The sequence below is a fragment of the Rhodnius prolixus genome, unplaced genomic scaffold (assembly GCF_049639745.1).
Source record: "Rhodnius prolixus isolate KJV_2025 unplaced genomic scaffold, Rpr scaffold_1, whole genome shotgun sequence".
Lineage (NCBI taxonomy): Eukaryota > Metazoa > Arthropoda > Insecta > Hemiptera > Reduviidae > Rhodnius > Rhodnius prolixus.
The window spans coordinates 21457883-21472806 of record NW_027411581.1 but is presented as its reverse complement, the minus strand read 5'-3'; the positions used below and the strand labels follow the sequence as shown (position 1 = coordinate 21472806).

General features: G+C 32.6%; 1 protein-coding gene across 2 annotated transcripts in view; it reads right to left on the bottom strand.

Annotated features, from left to right (window-relative positions):
* cv-c (RhoGTPase activating protein) overlaps window positions 1-14924 on the bottom strand; it is a 512238-nt gene that overhangs the window by 364487 nt on the left and 132827 nt on the right. For both annotated transcript variants that reach the window (XM_074134447.1, XM_074134439.1), the window contains exon 3: window positions 13413-13522. In XM_074134447.1, the coding sequence (XP_073990548.1) occupies window positions 13413-13508 (96 nt within the window). In that variant the 5' untranslated portion in view covers window positions 13509-13522. The remainder of the gene's footprint in view (window positions 1-13412; window positions 13523-14924) is intronic.

The window sequence follows — 14924 nt, the reverse complement described above, 5'->3', positions numbered from 1 at the left end:
TATTAACAGGTCACTACACCAGTGATGCCTAAATGAAAGATCTCTGAAAAAAAGAAAACGAAAACTATATTTTAAAAATATTATTTGAATCACGACTCTCTCAAAAATTCTCAACCTAATGGTTTCCTTTATTAAAGAAAATGTAGAAACCTTACAGACGGTTCCCATGGTGACCTAAAAAAATTATACAATTTGATCGTTCCGCAATTTTCCATATTGAGCCATGCTGATACTTTATAAAACTCAAAATCAACTTATTCATTATTGCCATTAATACTTCTCTTACCAAGATAAGATAGCAAAGGGTAAATTAATAATTTAAAAAGCTAAAATCCTTCAAAAAAAAAAATAAATAAATAAATAATAAAGAGCGTCGACGATGTAAGGTACATTACACTATGTAATAATAATAATGGTGCCCGATACTACAGTGAATTGCGTACTTGAATGTTTCTTTGTGTTGCCGCGGCTCACAGTGGAGGACACATGCGATACAAGCATAAGAATTCTCTAAGGAATGTAACCAGAATAGTAATGGAGGTGATATTCTAGTAAGAAGGAGACGCTGTTCGCATATATTAGTGACTAACAGAGAGCAACAGGTCTCTGCGCACCGGCAGTACCTCTTCCCCAGCCATTGCGCTGAATGTTATTGCAGCAATTATTGTAATACCTTCATACTGCTCGCTAGATAATACAAAATAGAAATTATTAACATTTTTGCATTGTCATGTAAATCAGTGATTGTTGTTAATTTTTGTTTCTGAGATGTGGAAGGAATAGAAAAAAAAGAAGCTATATTTCGGTTTTAGTTGCTGTGAAACAATAGTTTCCTTATATTCTCTCAAATCTGTATCATAAAAGTGGTATTTTTGTCCAGCTATTCACCCAGCAACACTGGAACACTGGTAAAAATCAAATTTTATTTTACTATTATCAAGAATCATTTTTTTGTTATTTGCCTTATTTAATAGATACATTTTTTTTTGCTCAATAATAGTAACGAACCTGACCACAAGCGAGGCGTAAACTCAAAAAAGATACAAACTAGATAAATATTATAATAAGCCAATGTTAAGTGAAGTGTTTAAAAAATACTATCCTAATTGCAAAAATTCTAACTAATAAAACAAAAATAACCATTTAACAAACAAATAACAGAAAAACACGATACTTGTAGATCCAAAAGATAAGGATTCAAAACAATAATTCTTTAAAACAAAATAATCCTCTGAGAATTGCCCAAGTTGGCCAAAATTTCAGAAAAAATTGGAAAAAGAGACCAATATGTGCTATTAATATCCCTAATAGAGACAAATTTTGCTTGTAATTCAAAGTGAACAGTAGTGAATCATCTACCAACAGCAAATTGCCACTGAGATAACCTCTCTTTCATCATGTTACATTATCGGTCTATCTCACTTATAAATTACGAGAAAACATCATGTCACAGTATAAATAATATGTAACCAATTTTAATATTATCAGATAAAGTGAGATTTGCATAAATAAAAGATCAATTTTTGTTAATACATGTTATAATATATTGTACTTACATAAATAAGTAATCTATTATGTGTCACGTTTTTGCAAATAACGCTGAACAGATTTTCAAGAGGTTAGAGGGAAATTTTCTATCCCAAAGTATGGTTAAACTGACTACTTACTTAACTAAAACAATTCAACAAAAGATTAAAGCAATACAAGATTGGTAGTATAATTTTTGATATTTATTTCTACAAATAATCTTGATACTAACTAGCCTCCATCATTAAAATAACTGTCAAAAAACCGCACGATACTTTTTATTCTAATGAGGAACTACAATTTTTATTGGAGATCCCAAATACTCATTATTTGTCACCAGCTTTATAAGTGAATTATTATGCAACAACTACACGCCTCTTTATAGAGGATTGTTGTTCCAATTCTTCCTTGACGAACCAGTTTCCTTGACTTTGGTGCCCTAAGTTTTATTTCTGGAATTTTTCGCGACTGGAAAATAAATCGAACTCTCCAGGTTTATTACAGAGCACTGGGAGACTAGATCGTCCGTAAGGTTATGATACGCGGTAAGGTTATGATCCATAGCGTCATCTGACTGGATAATATTTTTATCTGACGCTTTTCCGGTATTAACCTTCGGAGAAGAGAGATGGGTGAGCAGTAATGGGCAGTGTTTGAAGTTTCTGTCCTAAAGGAGGGCCTTTCTTCTTCATCAATCAATCAAAATCATTTAAAATTAATTTGATGATAGATTAGGCTCAAATAGGAATTTGAAGACTGACTAGTGCGGTCCTTTAACAATATATGTGTACAGGTTCTAACCTTCAGACTCCAAAAGATCTTGGCGAGAAATTTTGATGAAGCACACCAATGTTACCCAATTCTTCTCCTCAGAAGCCATGAACTATTTTTTTTATTGAAAAAAAAGACTGCTCATTGCCAAAAGACATTATTCTTGTAATTTAAAGCCAAACGAATTACGAACTGGACGACTTAAATTACGTTAACAAGAATCTTTTTGAGTAATCTTTACTTAGCAAGAAGCTTTTTTTTTTGGTTTATTAAAAAAATAATAAAAGGTTCATAACTTTTTTCCAATTTCCTGTTCTTTATTGATTAAAATATAATAATAATAATTAATAATAAAAGATTACTGGACGAACTGAGAAAGTACCTGATTAGCTACTAATAAACCGTCGAAACAATAAAGTATCTTAGATTTGTTCTACTAATTAATTGGCCTACTTCGAAAGGTGTTGGCGAAAATAAAATTCAAACACAAATTACCAGGCGGTAACTAGACGTCGCCGTCCGTTACACTTAAATTCTTAAATCACGCCATTTGTATTCGAAACTAATTAGGGGGAACTGCGCCGCAAACTTTATACGAGTTTTAATTAATACCAAGATCCGGACCAGTCACTGACGTCGGTAAATGAATTATACTGCTGTCTGTCGCGTTCTTAACGACTGTTAAGATTTGGCGCTACAGTAGTACCATACATAAAACACTTACTCCACTTTCTCTTGCTAAAACTCTGGCCGTTCTAAATCATCAAGTAGCTCTCAAGAAGTTGAATGCGTCGTAAACATTTAGTTAGCCATGGTTCAAGCACATGTCACAGAGAAGTGTATACTCCTCACATTATTTTCTCCTACTGCTAACTTCCAAACTTTGACTCCTATTTAATTCTTATCACATCGAAAGTAATTTACCCATCCTCTAACTACAAGAACTACACTTAATCGATTTTTTTGGGGGAAAAAAATCAAGTAAAATTCGTAGATTTATGTGTTTGTAATCAATACAATTGTCGAAATCGTTTGTGAGAAAATCTCCAAGTACAGAAAAATATATTCGGTAAAGTGACACTTCCAGTCTACAGATTTTTTTTTTTTTTAATTTAAATCAGAAACTCCCAGAAAAGCCATTAATAAAATTTTCCAGGATATAACCAGTTTGAAGAAGGTCTCAGATGCGACATTTTTTTAAAAAAAACTTTTAAGAAACTAAAAAAAAAACTTGATTTACTAAAGCGAAACTTCCGGAAGACCGATTATGACCGCAATTCTGCTGCAAAAGTCCATATAATTCCCAGGTAAATTTGGATTCTAGACAATTAATTATCTGTAATAGGCTTTTCTCTTTTTGGGTGACAATCGTTAACTAACTATTCAATGACGTCGGATGGAAATCTATATCTGATTAAAGAAACCTCTTTAATAATTAATTAATTCAGTTTTTAAATCTTAGAGCCCTTTAGAATAATAAGTAGTGAACCAGTTTAGAAAAAACAAAAAAAAAAGCCTTTCAAAACAGACAAGCGTCAGTCAATTGGCCAATTATCGCTTCAAAAAAGATTTGTGATGCATCCAGTGAAGCAAGATCGTGTTATTTTCAAGGATATCAACACTATTTTAAATTCCTTTTTTGTTTTTTTAAAAATCTTTTCAAAGTAAAATTGGTCTATAACTGAAAAATATATCACCAAGTGTGCAGTCATTTTAATAAACCAAGTGCATTCTTTAAAAATACTTGAAGAACAATTTATTTCTCGTAAAACATCTTACTTATACATTACTTTTGGTTTCCTTCATTATTATTCCTATTCCAGCGTGTAAGAAGTTTTGTAATCGTGATAAATTTTGAATGTTGTGTTTTTAGTAAGTTATGCTGCATCAAACTTTAACATAAGAAGCCCTGTAAACATGAAATATGCAAGCCCAATTACCTTCTTCTAGATTCACTTTACGGAACTAGCGCTCCTCTGTCTATTGATTGTTCTAAATAAAACGGAGACGAAAACTAGTTACTAAATATTTTTAGCTGAGCCATTAATCTTGATTTCTTGGTGTTGCATCTAAAAATACAGATATTCCTCTCCAAAATCCAGATTTCCACGTAAAACAATAAAGGACATTAAAAGAGGAATTGTTTATAAAACTCACATTCCTGCCAAGGCTTTCTAAGTTTCCAAACACTTATGAACTTTTCTATCAAGTTCCCAGTAGAATGGATCGGTTGAACGTCTATAAAATATATAGTATTTAACTAGATCGCACTATCGGTTTTTGCTATTCTGTAAAGAAGTGGCCATAATAAATAGCAACTGAAGCTTATATTTTTGCACAGTAATGCAAAGTATTGTAAATTTGAATAGTAACTTATTTAACTTGAAATCATTACTTATGATTATATACGCGTTGGCTAATGAAGACCCGAGCGGTTGTATTGAAGTTAGAGAGCTCTGGTCCCTACCAAAGAGCTGAAAATGACACTTGCCAACGGTGTAATGATACTGTAGCTGATTGGTAGATATCACTTCATAGCAAGCTGCCCGAGACTATCTGACATTAGGCTGAGATATCTTGGCCAACGGCAACTCTCTGGAGAGGGAGCATTGGCCAGCATGAATGGTCGTAATTGGGTCTCAACTGTCGGTTACATCAAAGCAGCGTATGTTCATATTCTAAACTATTTATAGCGTTTATTGTACGATTTAATGTCATTTTTATGTAAGAATTTAGAACTTTAGAAATTTGGTTAGCTCATTCTCTCGTAATTTCGCAGTGTATTTTCTAGTTTATACTTAATTTCTATATTTTCTTTTTATTTTTTGTTTCTTAAAGTAATATTGTATTATCACACTTGTATTAATACTACTTATAGTTCATTTTGTATTTCGTTATCTTGTAGTATATTTTCTTTATTTCAATGGGTTTTTTTTTTCGACTCCACCGACGGTCTATGACCACGGCTGATGTCTTTAGAGGTGATTATTTTATTGTTTTTATGTCTGTAAGATTTATAAATAAAGCCTTTAAATAATAATAATAATAAATTATTTAACTTGAAGATGAATTGGTAAACCGAAAATGCAAAAAATCCATAAGGTCATTATGAAATTGGATCTTTCATCCTATATATTTATGACTAATCAAAAAGAGATTAAACGCCAAAGAATGAGGGATAAATGCGCTGGAGAATATTGTGTGGGAATAAGGCATATCCAGGCATGTGTTGCTTTGAATGCTACTGCCGCAAATGTAATTAACATGTGAGGACAAAAACTTCTTTCAAGGAACATCTGCAATTTAAATAGTTAAACCAATGTCACTGACGTCACTGCTTGGGTCTTTTATAAACAAGATGCTCTTCTCTTTTTTTTCTAACCAGAAATGCAAGAAATGGAATATGTTAAAAAAGAAAAGGGTAAAAAACAGTCTTTTGATCTGTAAGAGGCAAAAAAAATAAACAAAATCTGGTGAGCATACGAATTACTTTTGCTCCAATTCCACAACATATGGAGCAAACACGGATGTAGCAATACAATTAATTCACAGTAATAGCCTTATAGAGTGGCTGCAGAGTTCCCAGAAATGGCACATTAGAGGCAAGTAAACAACCTCCTTCTTCGGAAAAACTTCTGCATTAATTTTCACGAAAAATGCTGAAGTCAAACTGACTATTCCTTGAATTAGCGTGGCTTCATGGTAAGTTCCAAGACTACCCAAAATGTTTTTTTTTTTTTAAGAATGTTTATTAAAAGTCAAGTTCATTCACAAAACATAAATACAAGAGTGTTTTATTGAATGATAACCAAACGGTTTTTAAGAAGATTTTAGGTTTGTTCCATCCAGTCAATTTGAACAAATTGGCAATCAATTATTATTAATGTAGCAATTATTTAGTGCACAAGTGTGATTCATGAACTCATTTGAATTCTATTTGAATTTTGGTTCTAATGTAAGACAAGAATTTCTTTAGAGAGGCGGGTATGTTGGTCTAGTGGTCAAGAGCGTGACTTTGTAAGTGGGAGATCCCCAGTTCGAATCCCGCGTATGACTACTTTTTATTTGTTAGAAAAAAATTGTTTACAGTAAAGTATGAGCTTCCGCCCCCGTCCACGACACCTAATTGGTAGATGGACGTTAAGCTCCACCTGAAAAAATAGGTGATTGCTTTACTTTTTTTTATATGAATTACTTTGCGCATGCTCAAACAAATTTTAAAGAACATTTTTGAAACTTTTCTACAGCAAACAAATACAGCTGCTGCTTTATTCTCTGGCTGCACTGACAGATCACAAATCAGTTACTGACTGAACAGTGAACGAAAAATAGGAAATCGGTTTGAACTGGGATGAACACAAAAAAAAATCTTAGTACGCATGCTTCGTACAACCAAAAATCAGTCGGAGGTTCTGATGGAACAGACCTAATGACAGAAGTATTTACAGCTTGGGTAACCCATCAACTGGGTTTAAAAATAAAACAGTAACAATAAAATTTTTCCCTAACTTTGAAGAATCGTAAATAAATATTTTTTTCCCCCTTATTAAATAGTTATTTATTTAACAAGTGCGGAAAATAGTACTTCTCACAGGAGGCAGGGTTTGCACGCACGAGCGAGCGAAGCGAGGCGAGTGCTAGTGCAAATTGCCGAGTGTGAGGAAAATACTTTACACTCGAGTTAAATATTTTATTTTTTCTGCAACCATTAGGGTTATTAACTAAAAAAAAAAAACTAAACAGGAATCACTAGAATCCATTTTAAATTTCTATAAGGTAACACTATAACCTTTTTAACTGTTATAATTAAAAATATCTAATTATTTATTAAAATATTATTTTTATTTCTATATTCCTTTCAATTTTTATTTAATTTTTTTAATATTCGTTTTTTAATTATTTAGATAAAATAAATTTAAGTAAGCTTATTAAAGTTTTACAGAAAATATTTAATAACAAAACCTCTTATATCAAGGAAGCACAATAAAGTTTTTCCACTCACTAGTGAGGAAAGTGACACTAATGGGAATTTTTCCCCACTAGTGAGGTAAAGTTGGGCATTACACAGCTGATTTTAATTGAGTAATAAGAACATTCCAACATGGTTACAGAAAAAATTACTATTTTTGCATAAAGATGATAATTTTTTCCTGTCATTAATGATGTATGAATCTGTTTGTAAGCTTTGCTGAAAAATGTCGGCTTAAGAACAAACTTAGGAAAATTGGTGAGGGTACCAAGCTGGTTAAACGTTGGTTCACCTTAAGATGGAGAACTTTTAGTAGCTAGCACGGGTATCCTAGTGATTAAAAGCAAAGGAAATTACTCTAGCTGCTAATAAAGTAGAAATAAGTGCCTAAGCTATGAGAAGAATGTTTGGTGGTGGGTTTGAAAAGTTTTAATTTAACGATAAACGTTTAGTGTGGATGTCCACTTGAATTTAAGTTTTAAAGAAGAATCAAGAATGAAATCATGAATATGTTCAAGATTAGAGTGGGAATGTTTACCACACATCATTTGTCAGTGTCTCGTCAAACTGTGTGCAGCCTTGTGAAGTGCTTAATGAAGTTTCCTTTGTCAGGATATCTGATATTATGTCGTCCTGGATGGAGGAGAGAACTATTTACCGACGTCAACCATGACCCTCTTCTATAAAAGTTTAAGAAATACTAATAATAATAATCTTTTACTTAATGATTTATTGATTTACCATGATCCAATCTAGATTAAATAGTATGTAATATTATATAGCTTTCGTGGTGTGTATGTATACGTTGACCTTTTAAATAAAAGATGGTTACGATTAGAATAGACAATATAAAGCGCAAAAATATGATGCCTTTAGGGCGTAATAGTTAATAGTTTGTTAGACTGTTATCACAACTAACACCAAGTTTGTCATTTCGCAAATTTCGGTTACTAAAAAAAAATAATCTCGAATTGGTTAAAAAAATGGTTCTATGTACGAGTAAAGATGCTAAGAAAGAGGTAATACCTAGGGTAACAAAAGGTTTAATTTAATCGAAATTGGTTTAAATTTGGGTTCACTTTAATTTTAATAATATTTTGTGGAACACTAACGTAACCCACGGAGACCCTTGGCTTCCTCGAAAATCTTCCAAACCTCCCTGTCTTGCGCCTTAACTCGCCATCTTCTAATACCCAATCTTCGGATATCCTCCTCTACATCCTCCAACCATCTCGTTCTCGGCCTGCCCCTTAATCTTCTACCACCTGGATGACCACCCATTGCTTTCTTGGGCATTCTTTCTTTTCCCATTCTTTCCACATGCCCAATCCAACTCAGTCTACTGTCTTTCACCACACCCACTATATCTGGTTCATAAAACAGCTCCCTCAGTTCTAAGTTGTATCTAATTTTCCATCCGTCACCTCTTCTAACTAGATTTTTTCTAAAAACCTTTCTTTCCCAGGTATTTAATCTCTTTTCCTGCTCTCTCGTTAACACCCATGTTTTTGCTGCATAGGTCACTATAGGTCTTATTACGGTTTTGTAAATATTTACTTTGATTTCTCTCAAAACCGTCTTGCTTTTTAAAACATTGTGAAGTGCTGCATAGCACCTATTTCCTGCCATCAACCTTTCTGCAATCTTCTGAGGCACTTCATTTTTTGCAGTGATTATTGTACCTAGGTATTTAAACTGGTCCTTGCTTTTGCATCTTGTATCCATTTACAGTTATAGCGTTTTGCCTATTTGGTCTTAACGTAACCTCTTAGTACACTCCCTATCATTTCTAATTAACGAATTATGTCTTTAGGTTTAACAAGGAAGCTTGCCAAATTTCATTCTTAAAGATGGAGGGAAATCAAAATAATCTCTGGCCGTTTTTTTGCATCTATCGTAAGATTGAACTACCCAGAACGGAGTGTGAAATCGATTTTTCCGGGAAAAATCGATTTCAGATATGCGTGATAGATTATCATTTATATAACCAGCATTTCATGTTTAGAGATAATCGATGTGACCAATATCTAGAAAAGTTTGAATCACTCAGAGAAGCAAGTTTGGTAAAATCGTTCATCCGGTTAATCGAATTCGAATGATTAATTAATCAGCATTAATGATCGCTGAAAGGTATTGTTCTTAAAAGGCACTTAGAACGAAGTAGTAACATTTCAATTTCCAGAAAAAACCTCTCCAAAAATGAATTTAACTGAAGAAATGGGTGTTGGGTCTTTAGGTGTGCAAATATTCTCGGAGTGTTAATAAAGCGATGGTAATATTTTTTAGAAATTGGAAATTAATGAGCACTTCATTTAGTAACCTCGCATCACTGCCCACTGGATTAGCTTAAAGATTTTGGATGAAACATTGTTTTAGTGCCATTAAATTATAAGTCTTTCGCTATCAATTATATTTCTTTAAACAAATCATTCGCCCGTATTAGATGAAGTAATTGTTCTAAAATACGTATATCAAAACGATCACACACCTACACTTCTACAATATCTTCTGCAATCTTAGAAGAGGAAATGACTAAATTACCAAAACGAGCTAGCAAGGCTGAGCTTCTCTTCGATTACTCACTCTAGTGATGATCTGATCAGGTACACCTACAAACCGTATGCACCAAAAATCATTTTTAAATTCTCTTATACCACGCAAGAAGAAATTATTGCCATTAAACTTCAATTTTTTTTTTTTTTTAATTCAAGTTTTTATCATAAATATCCGTTTTCAGATTCCACAGGTTCGAAGAGGTTTTTGGAACCAATTGGTGTGTTGACAAATCATAGGAAGTTCCACTTAGATATTTATTTACTTAGGTGTCGCCAGCAGATGGAAGAAATAAAATTTTGGCCAAAATCCATCAACCGCAAGTGGCGTTACCATTTTATTGAGTCGATTTTCCCAACAATTTGATATTTTCTTTCAGCTTAGTACACTCACTGCCAAAATGGAAATCCACAACTTTAATCTGAAATATGCAGGAAACATTCTAAGAAAAAGATGGGGTAGCCTTCTTTATAAACGGAAGTATCAAATATGGAGCTAAAATGTTTATGCTGCTGCAGAGTTTTACAAGTCTTGCTCGAATTCCGTATACTTTCTCAACCTGTTCTGTATTATTATAAATTATCTAGAGATGTGTTTTTCATAGTACTTCCATAGAAATACCAATAGTTCCTGAAAAAATGATGATAATAGAACTACAGGTTCAATTTAGAATAAATGCTTGTTAGTAACTTCTCCAGTTGGTTTAAAAAACTGTAGGGTATTTAGAATGACGCGGCATTAAATGGAATTTACATTATTACTCACTGATTCCTGGTCCTTCTTCAAGGTAAACCAAAATTATAGCTTAGTAATAGTTTTTTATAGTAAACTTAATATTGCACTCTACTTCAAATAATGCACATTACTTTTAATAATGCTCATTACTCTGTTAATGTCTGCTAATATATAACGAATGAATTTTCGTAATTACGTGCGGATACTTATCTAAAATTGTTGAAATTAACTATAGTCTTTGAAAAATAAATAGCCTTTGTGCATTTTGAAATATTAAAGGATAGATATCGGTTGCAAGAAGCGTCCTGTCAGGATATGTTATTAGAGCGTGCAAAATAGGAACTAGAGAAAGCAATTAGGATGCACGTGGCAATAAGAACAGCATTTATAACATCAATTTACATTTAGAACGGCCATTAACTTTGAAGAAAAATATCTGATTCTAAATAACAAACTGACAGACTAAATTCACTCAATTAATAAGCAGACTACTTTTCTAAATGCGATTCATAGCTCACACACCCAACTATCTATAATTTCATTCCAGCAGTTTATCCTAATCTACAATATTAATTGAGCATCTATCTTCTTTCACTTTACCAGGTAATCCTCCAAGGAGACTGAAGAGATGATATCCTCGTGATCTATTCTCATCGTGAGAGTAGAATAATAAGGATTCAATACTTACAATTCATCTAAATGAATCAACCACTTTACTCCAAATATAATATACACAATATAATTTATTCTAGTTGAATCTATGCGATTTAAACGCACCGAAATGGAAATAATATTCAAATGCAATACGTGTTTTTGCTTTTTTCGCTTGTTCGGTTTGTGAAGAAGTGCTTCACTTTAACTTACTGATGAGATAATACCTGTATAGCTCGGTCTCATAAACATAAATCATTGATTTTAATAGAAAAGTTAGTCATCATTGCATTTGCATTTGAAATACACATTGAAGGAGACTATAATGAACTGTTAAGGAAACCGATCATTTTTAGCTACCATTATTAATTGCATGAAATGACCGATAAAATACTCTTATCCTTAGGATATTCTATGAAGATCATAAATTTATGACTTTGAAATAATTAATAAATAATTTGTCTGTTTGCTATTGCTCAGAACGCAATCAAATTTTTCAAGCAATAATAAATACTAAGTTACTTCAATTAAAGACTTAAGAACTGTCCTTTTACAGGTAACGACACAACTTTATTATCTGTTCAATATTCTAATAAAATCAATAAGTTACAAATAGTAATGGAAATTGAATTGTAAAAGAAAGGAAAAATCTTCTTATGACCTTCGGGCACAAACAGGTAAAAGTCATTTATAAGATACACAATATTTATTACCATTGTTGTAAAATACATTTTATTTATGGTTAAAAAAATAACACAAATAATCAAAAGAACCATCATTCGAGAATATAATTGGTTATAAAATTGCCAGACGACGTTGACTATTTTTAACACGTCCTTCAAAGTATTTCATTTAATGATATAAACTGTCTGGCCTTATAGTTTTCCTTTTCTAGGACTTCAGCTCAATGTCTGGTCATGTACAGAGTAGTCAATAACGAGAAAAACATTTTCCAGGAGCCGAAAATGTATTTAAAAAGTTTCAGGAATAATAGACCTCAAATGTTGACCCGCCTTAATTATAAACAAAAACTAAATTTGGTGATAGCGCTATTACATCTTTCTCGGAGGAACTCAGAGGAACATTTCAACTCACACCTCAAAATACTTACAACGAATCTCAGCATTTCGAAAAATGCGTTCAGTAAAGAAATGCTCACGGTTTTGGAATAAAACAAAACCACAAAACCTTAGATTATACTCAAATGGTGCTTAAAGGAGAAGCACACAAAACCTTAGATTATACTCAAATGGTGCTATAGATAGAGGAACGCCTAAAAGTATGGTCTAGAAGGTTTCTGAACCAATTAGATGAGGAACGTCAGAACCCGTTGAGTAACACGAACTTAATATTAATTAGTGCATAAAAGACTGGAAGTTAAGATATGTTGTAATTACTGTTCATTATTTTTGGTGACTGATTCATTCATTATTATGTATTTCATCCTATTGATTTGTTGTAAGCTTTTTCCTTCACTTTACGTGCTAAAATGAATATGAACTAAAGCCCAAATTTGAATGCTCTTGAGGTCTGTGAATATGGCAAACTTAATCAAACAAGTGATACCGCTCCACCAAAGAATTCTCTTCCGAAAAGACATTCATATCCTTTGTGTTCTAACGTCCTTTCCAAAGACAGATTAAAATAATTTGGAAGGGATTGATTAGGTGTTGATAGAAGAGAACGCGGAGGTACTGGGTTCGAATCCACAAGCAACTCTTAGATTTTCTCTTCTCAGTACCTTACACAGCTTAATAGCAAATGATGGACGCTTAGAGAGAACACAGTCTTTGTGGCCGGCAGTACACTCTTAACGATTAGAGGTTGAATAATTATATTATTTTCAAAATTGCCCATAGAATCGGAGTATTAGTCAAGTGACATCACATCAGCGTGAATGTGGACCAAAATATAAATGATAAATAATCAATTATCAGAAATAAATGAGTAAAAACTAACCATCAAAGAACTTATAAATAAATAATTTAAAAAAAAAAACACTTTAACAGAAAACAATACAATAACAGTGCCGGAGACAAACCGTTATCGAGGTCGTTTGTTCATGCCGAGAGTGGAAGATAACAAAAGGCCTAAATTGAAACCAATTGATGAATTAGAGCATGAAATCAAATTGTGCTAATGGCCGCTCTTTTGTTAAAAAAAAAGAAGTGAATTAAGCCTGACAAAAGATAGTTTCATTACTCACGTTCACTTTTTCAAGATAGAGTTCAAGCTCCCGATATGGATCCGCGCCGGAAATCACTCCGGCTGCCCGTTCGTCAGGCCTTGTCAGGGTATCCATTTCGCTCCAGCATTCTGTAACAGAGGAATATTTTGTTATTTCTTTTTGTTCCCCTAAATAACTTAATAAATATTTATTTAAATAAATATATACATAAAATAAATAATGAAGTCTAATGTTCAATACTGTATTGACAATACATTTTAACCTTCATAACAAGTAAGGAACGAGAAAGGTTAAGTGAGCAGGATAGGAATGCAGGGAAAAACCTGCAACTAGTGTAGAGAGTTAGAGGAGTATCTGTTTTAGTCTTTTGTGTCCTGTAAGGAATAGAAGGATCTGTAGGAGGCTATGACGCGGCATAGTGGATTGGGATGGCAGCCTAGGATGGAAAGGAGTTTGAGCAGACGATTTTGGATATAGGTGTGTACGGGAATAATGGACGCAGTCTCGTGGAGTGAGTCAATTCTAGTGCGACGTGAAGAGTCTATTGCGAGTCTCAGAAATTTGTTCTGTGTTGTCCTGGAGTTTCTTGATGTTGCTACTTCCAGGCGGAGCAGGCGTAGAGCAGCATCGGTCTAATGACTACTTTTTAGAGGAGAAGTTTGTTAGTCACAGTCATTTTGGAGTCACGTGAGAGAAGAGGAAATAATAGTCGTGTACTCAGTTTGCCTGTTATTTCTTTGATCAGAAATTAAAATAATTGAAAAAGGAATTTATTCATTTCATAAGTAAAATTCTAATTATACGTAATTCAAAAAGATTTTGTTAAAAAGTTTCTGGACTAAAAGCGCAGAAAACAATCCCTTTTTATTGTAATTGTTAATTTGATTAACTTATTTCAATTTCTAAATATAATAAACCTTTTGATGTTTGAGTGAAAAAAGTGTAAAATAGTGCACTTATTGCGAAGAAAGAATCGCTCTTGAAAATATCTTTTTGATTTCCTTCCTAGCCATAAATTTTGGTCAATAAACATGTGAAGTTCAATAGAAGTTTATTTCTTATAAGTATGAAACTGTACACTGGTAACAAATTATTTATTCAGGTTACGATCATGTAAGCAAAGAATTAACAGTAAGAAAAGAATGTGCTAGTTTTTAAGTAGTTACAAACACACAAAAGAAAAAGACTTAGCATGATACCAACGTAATTTCAAAGCTTTACAGGAAGTCTGTACGTGAACGTTGTACCGTCTTCACTTATAAATTATGTATTGTTTTTCATAAAGTGATAAAACGGACATGAAACTATTTATGGATCTTACCTTTCTTTATTTTTTTACAATATTCATTCATTTCTTGTTTTTATGAAGACAACGACAATGCTGTTAATAATGGTTTAAAAACTTTTAAAATATTCAATACTATAATCATTTTTCAAAATCACTAATAAATGTAGTTGTTTCGTTACAGACTCATTCCACGTGGGATGATTGTGAAAAATGGGTGGACAAAAAAAGGACTATTGATATTA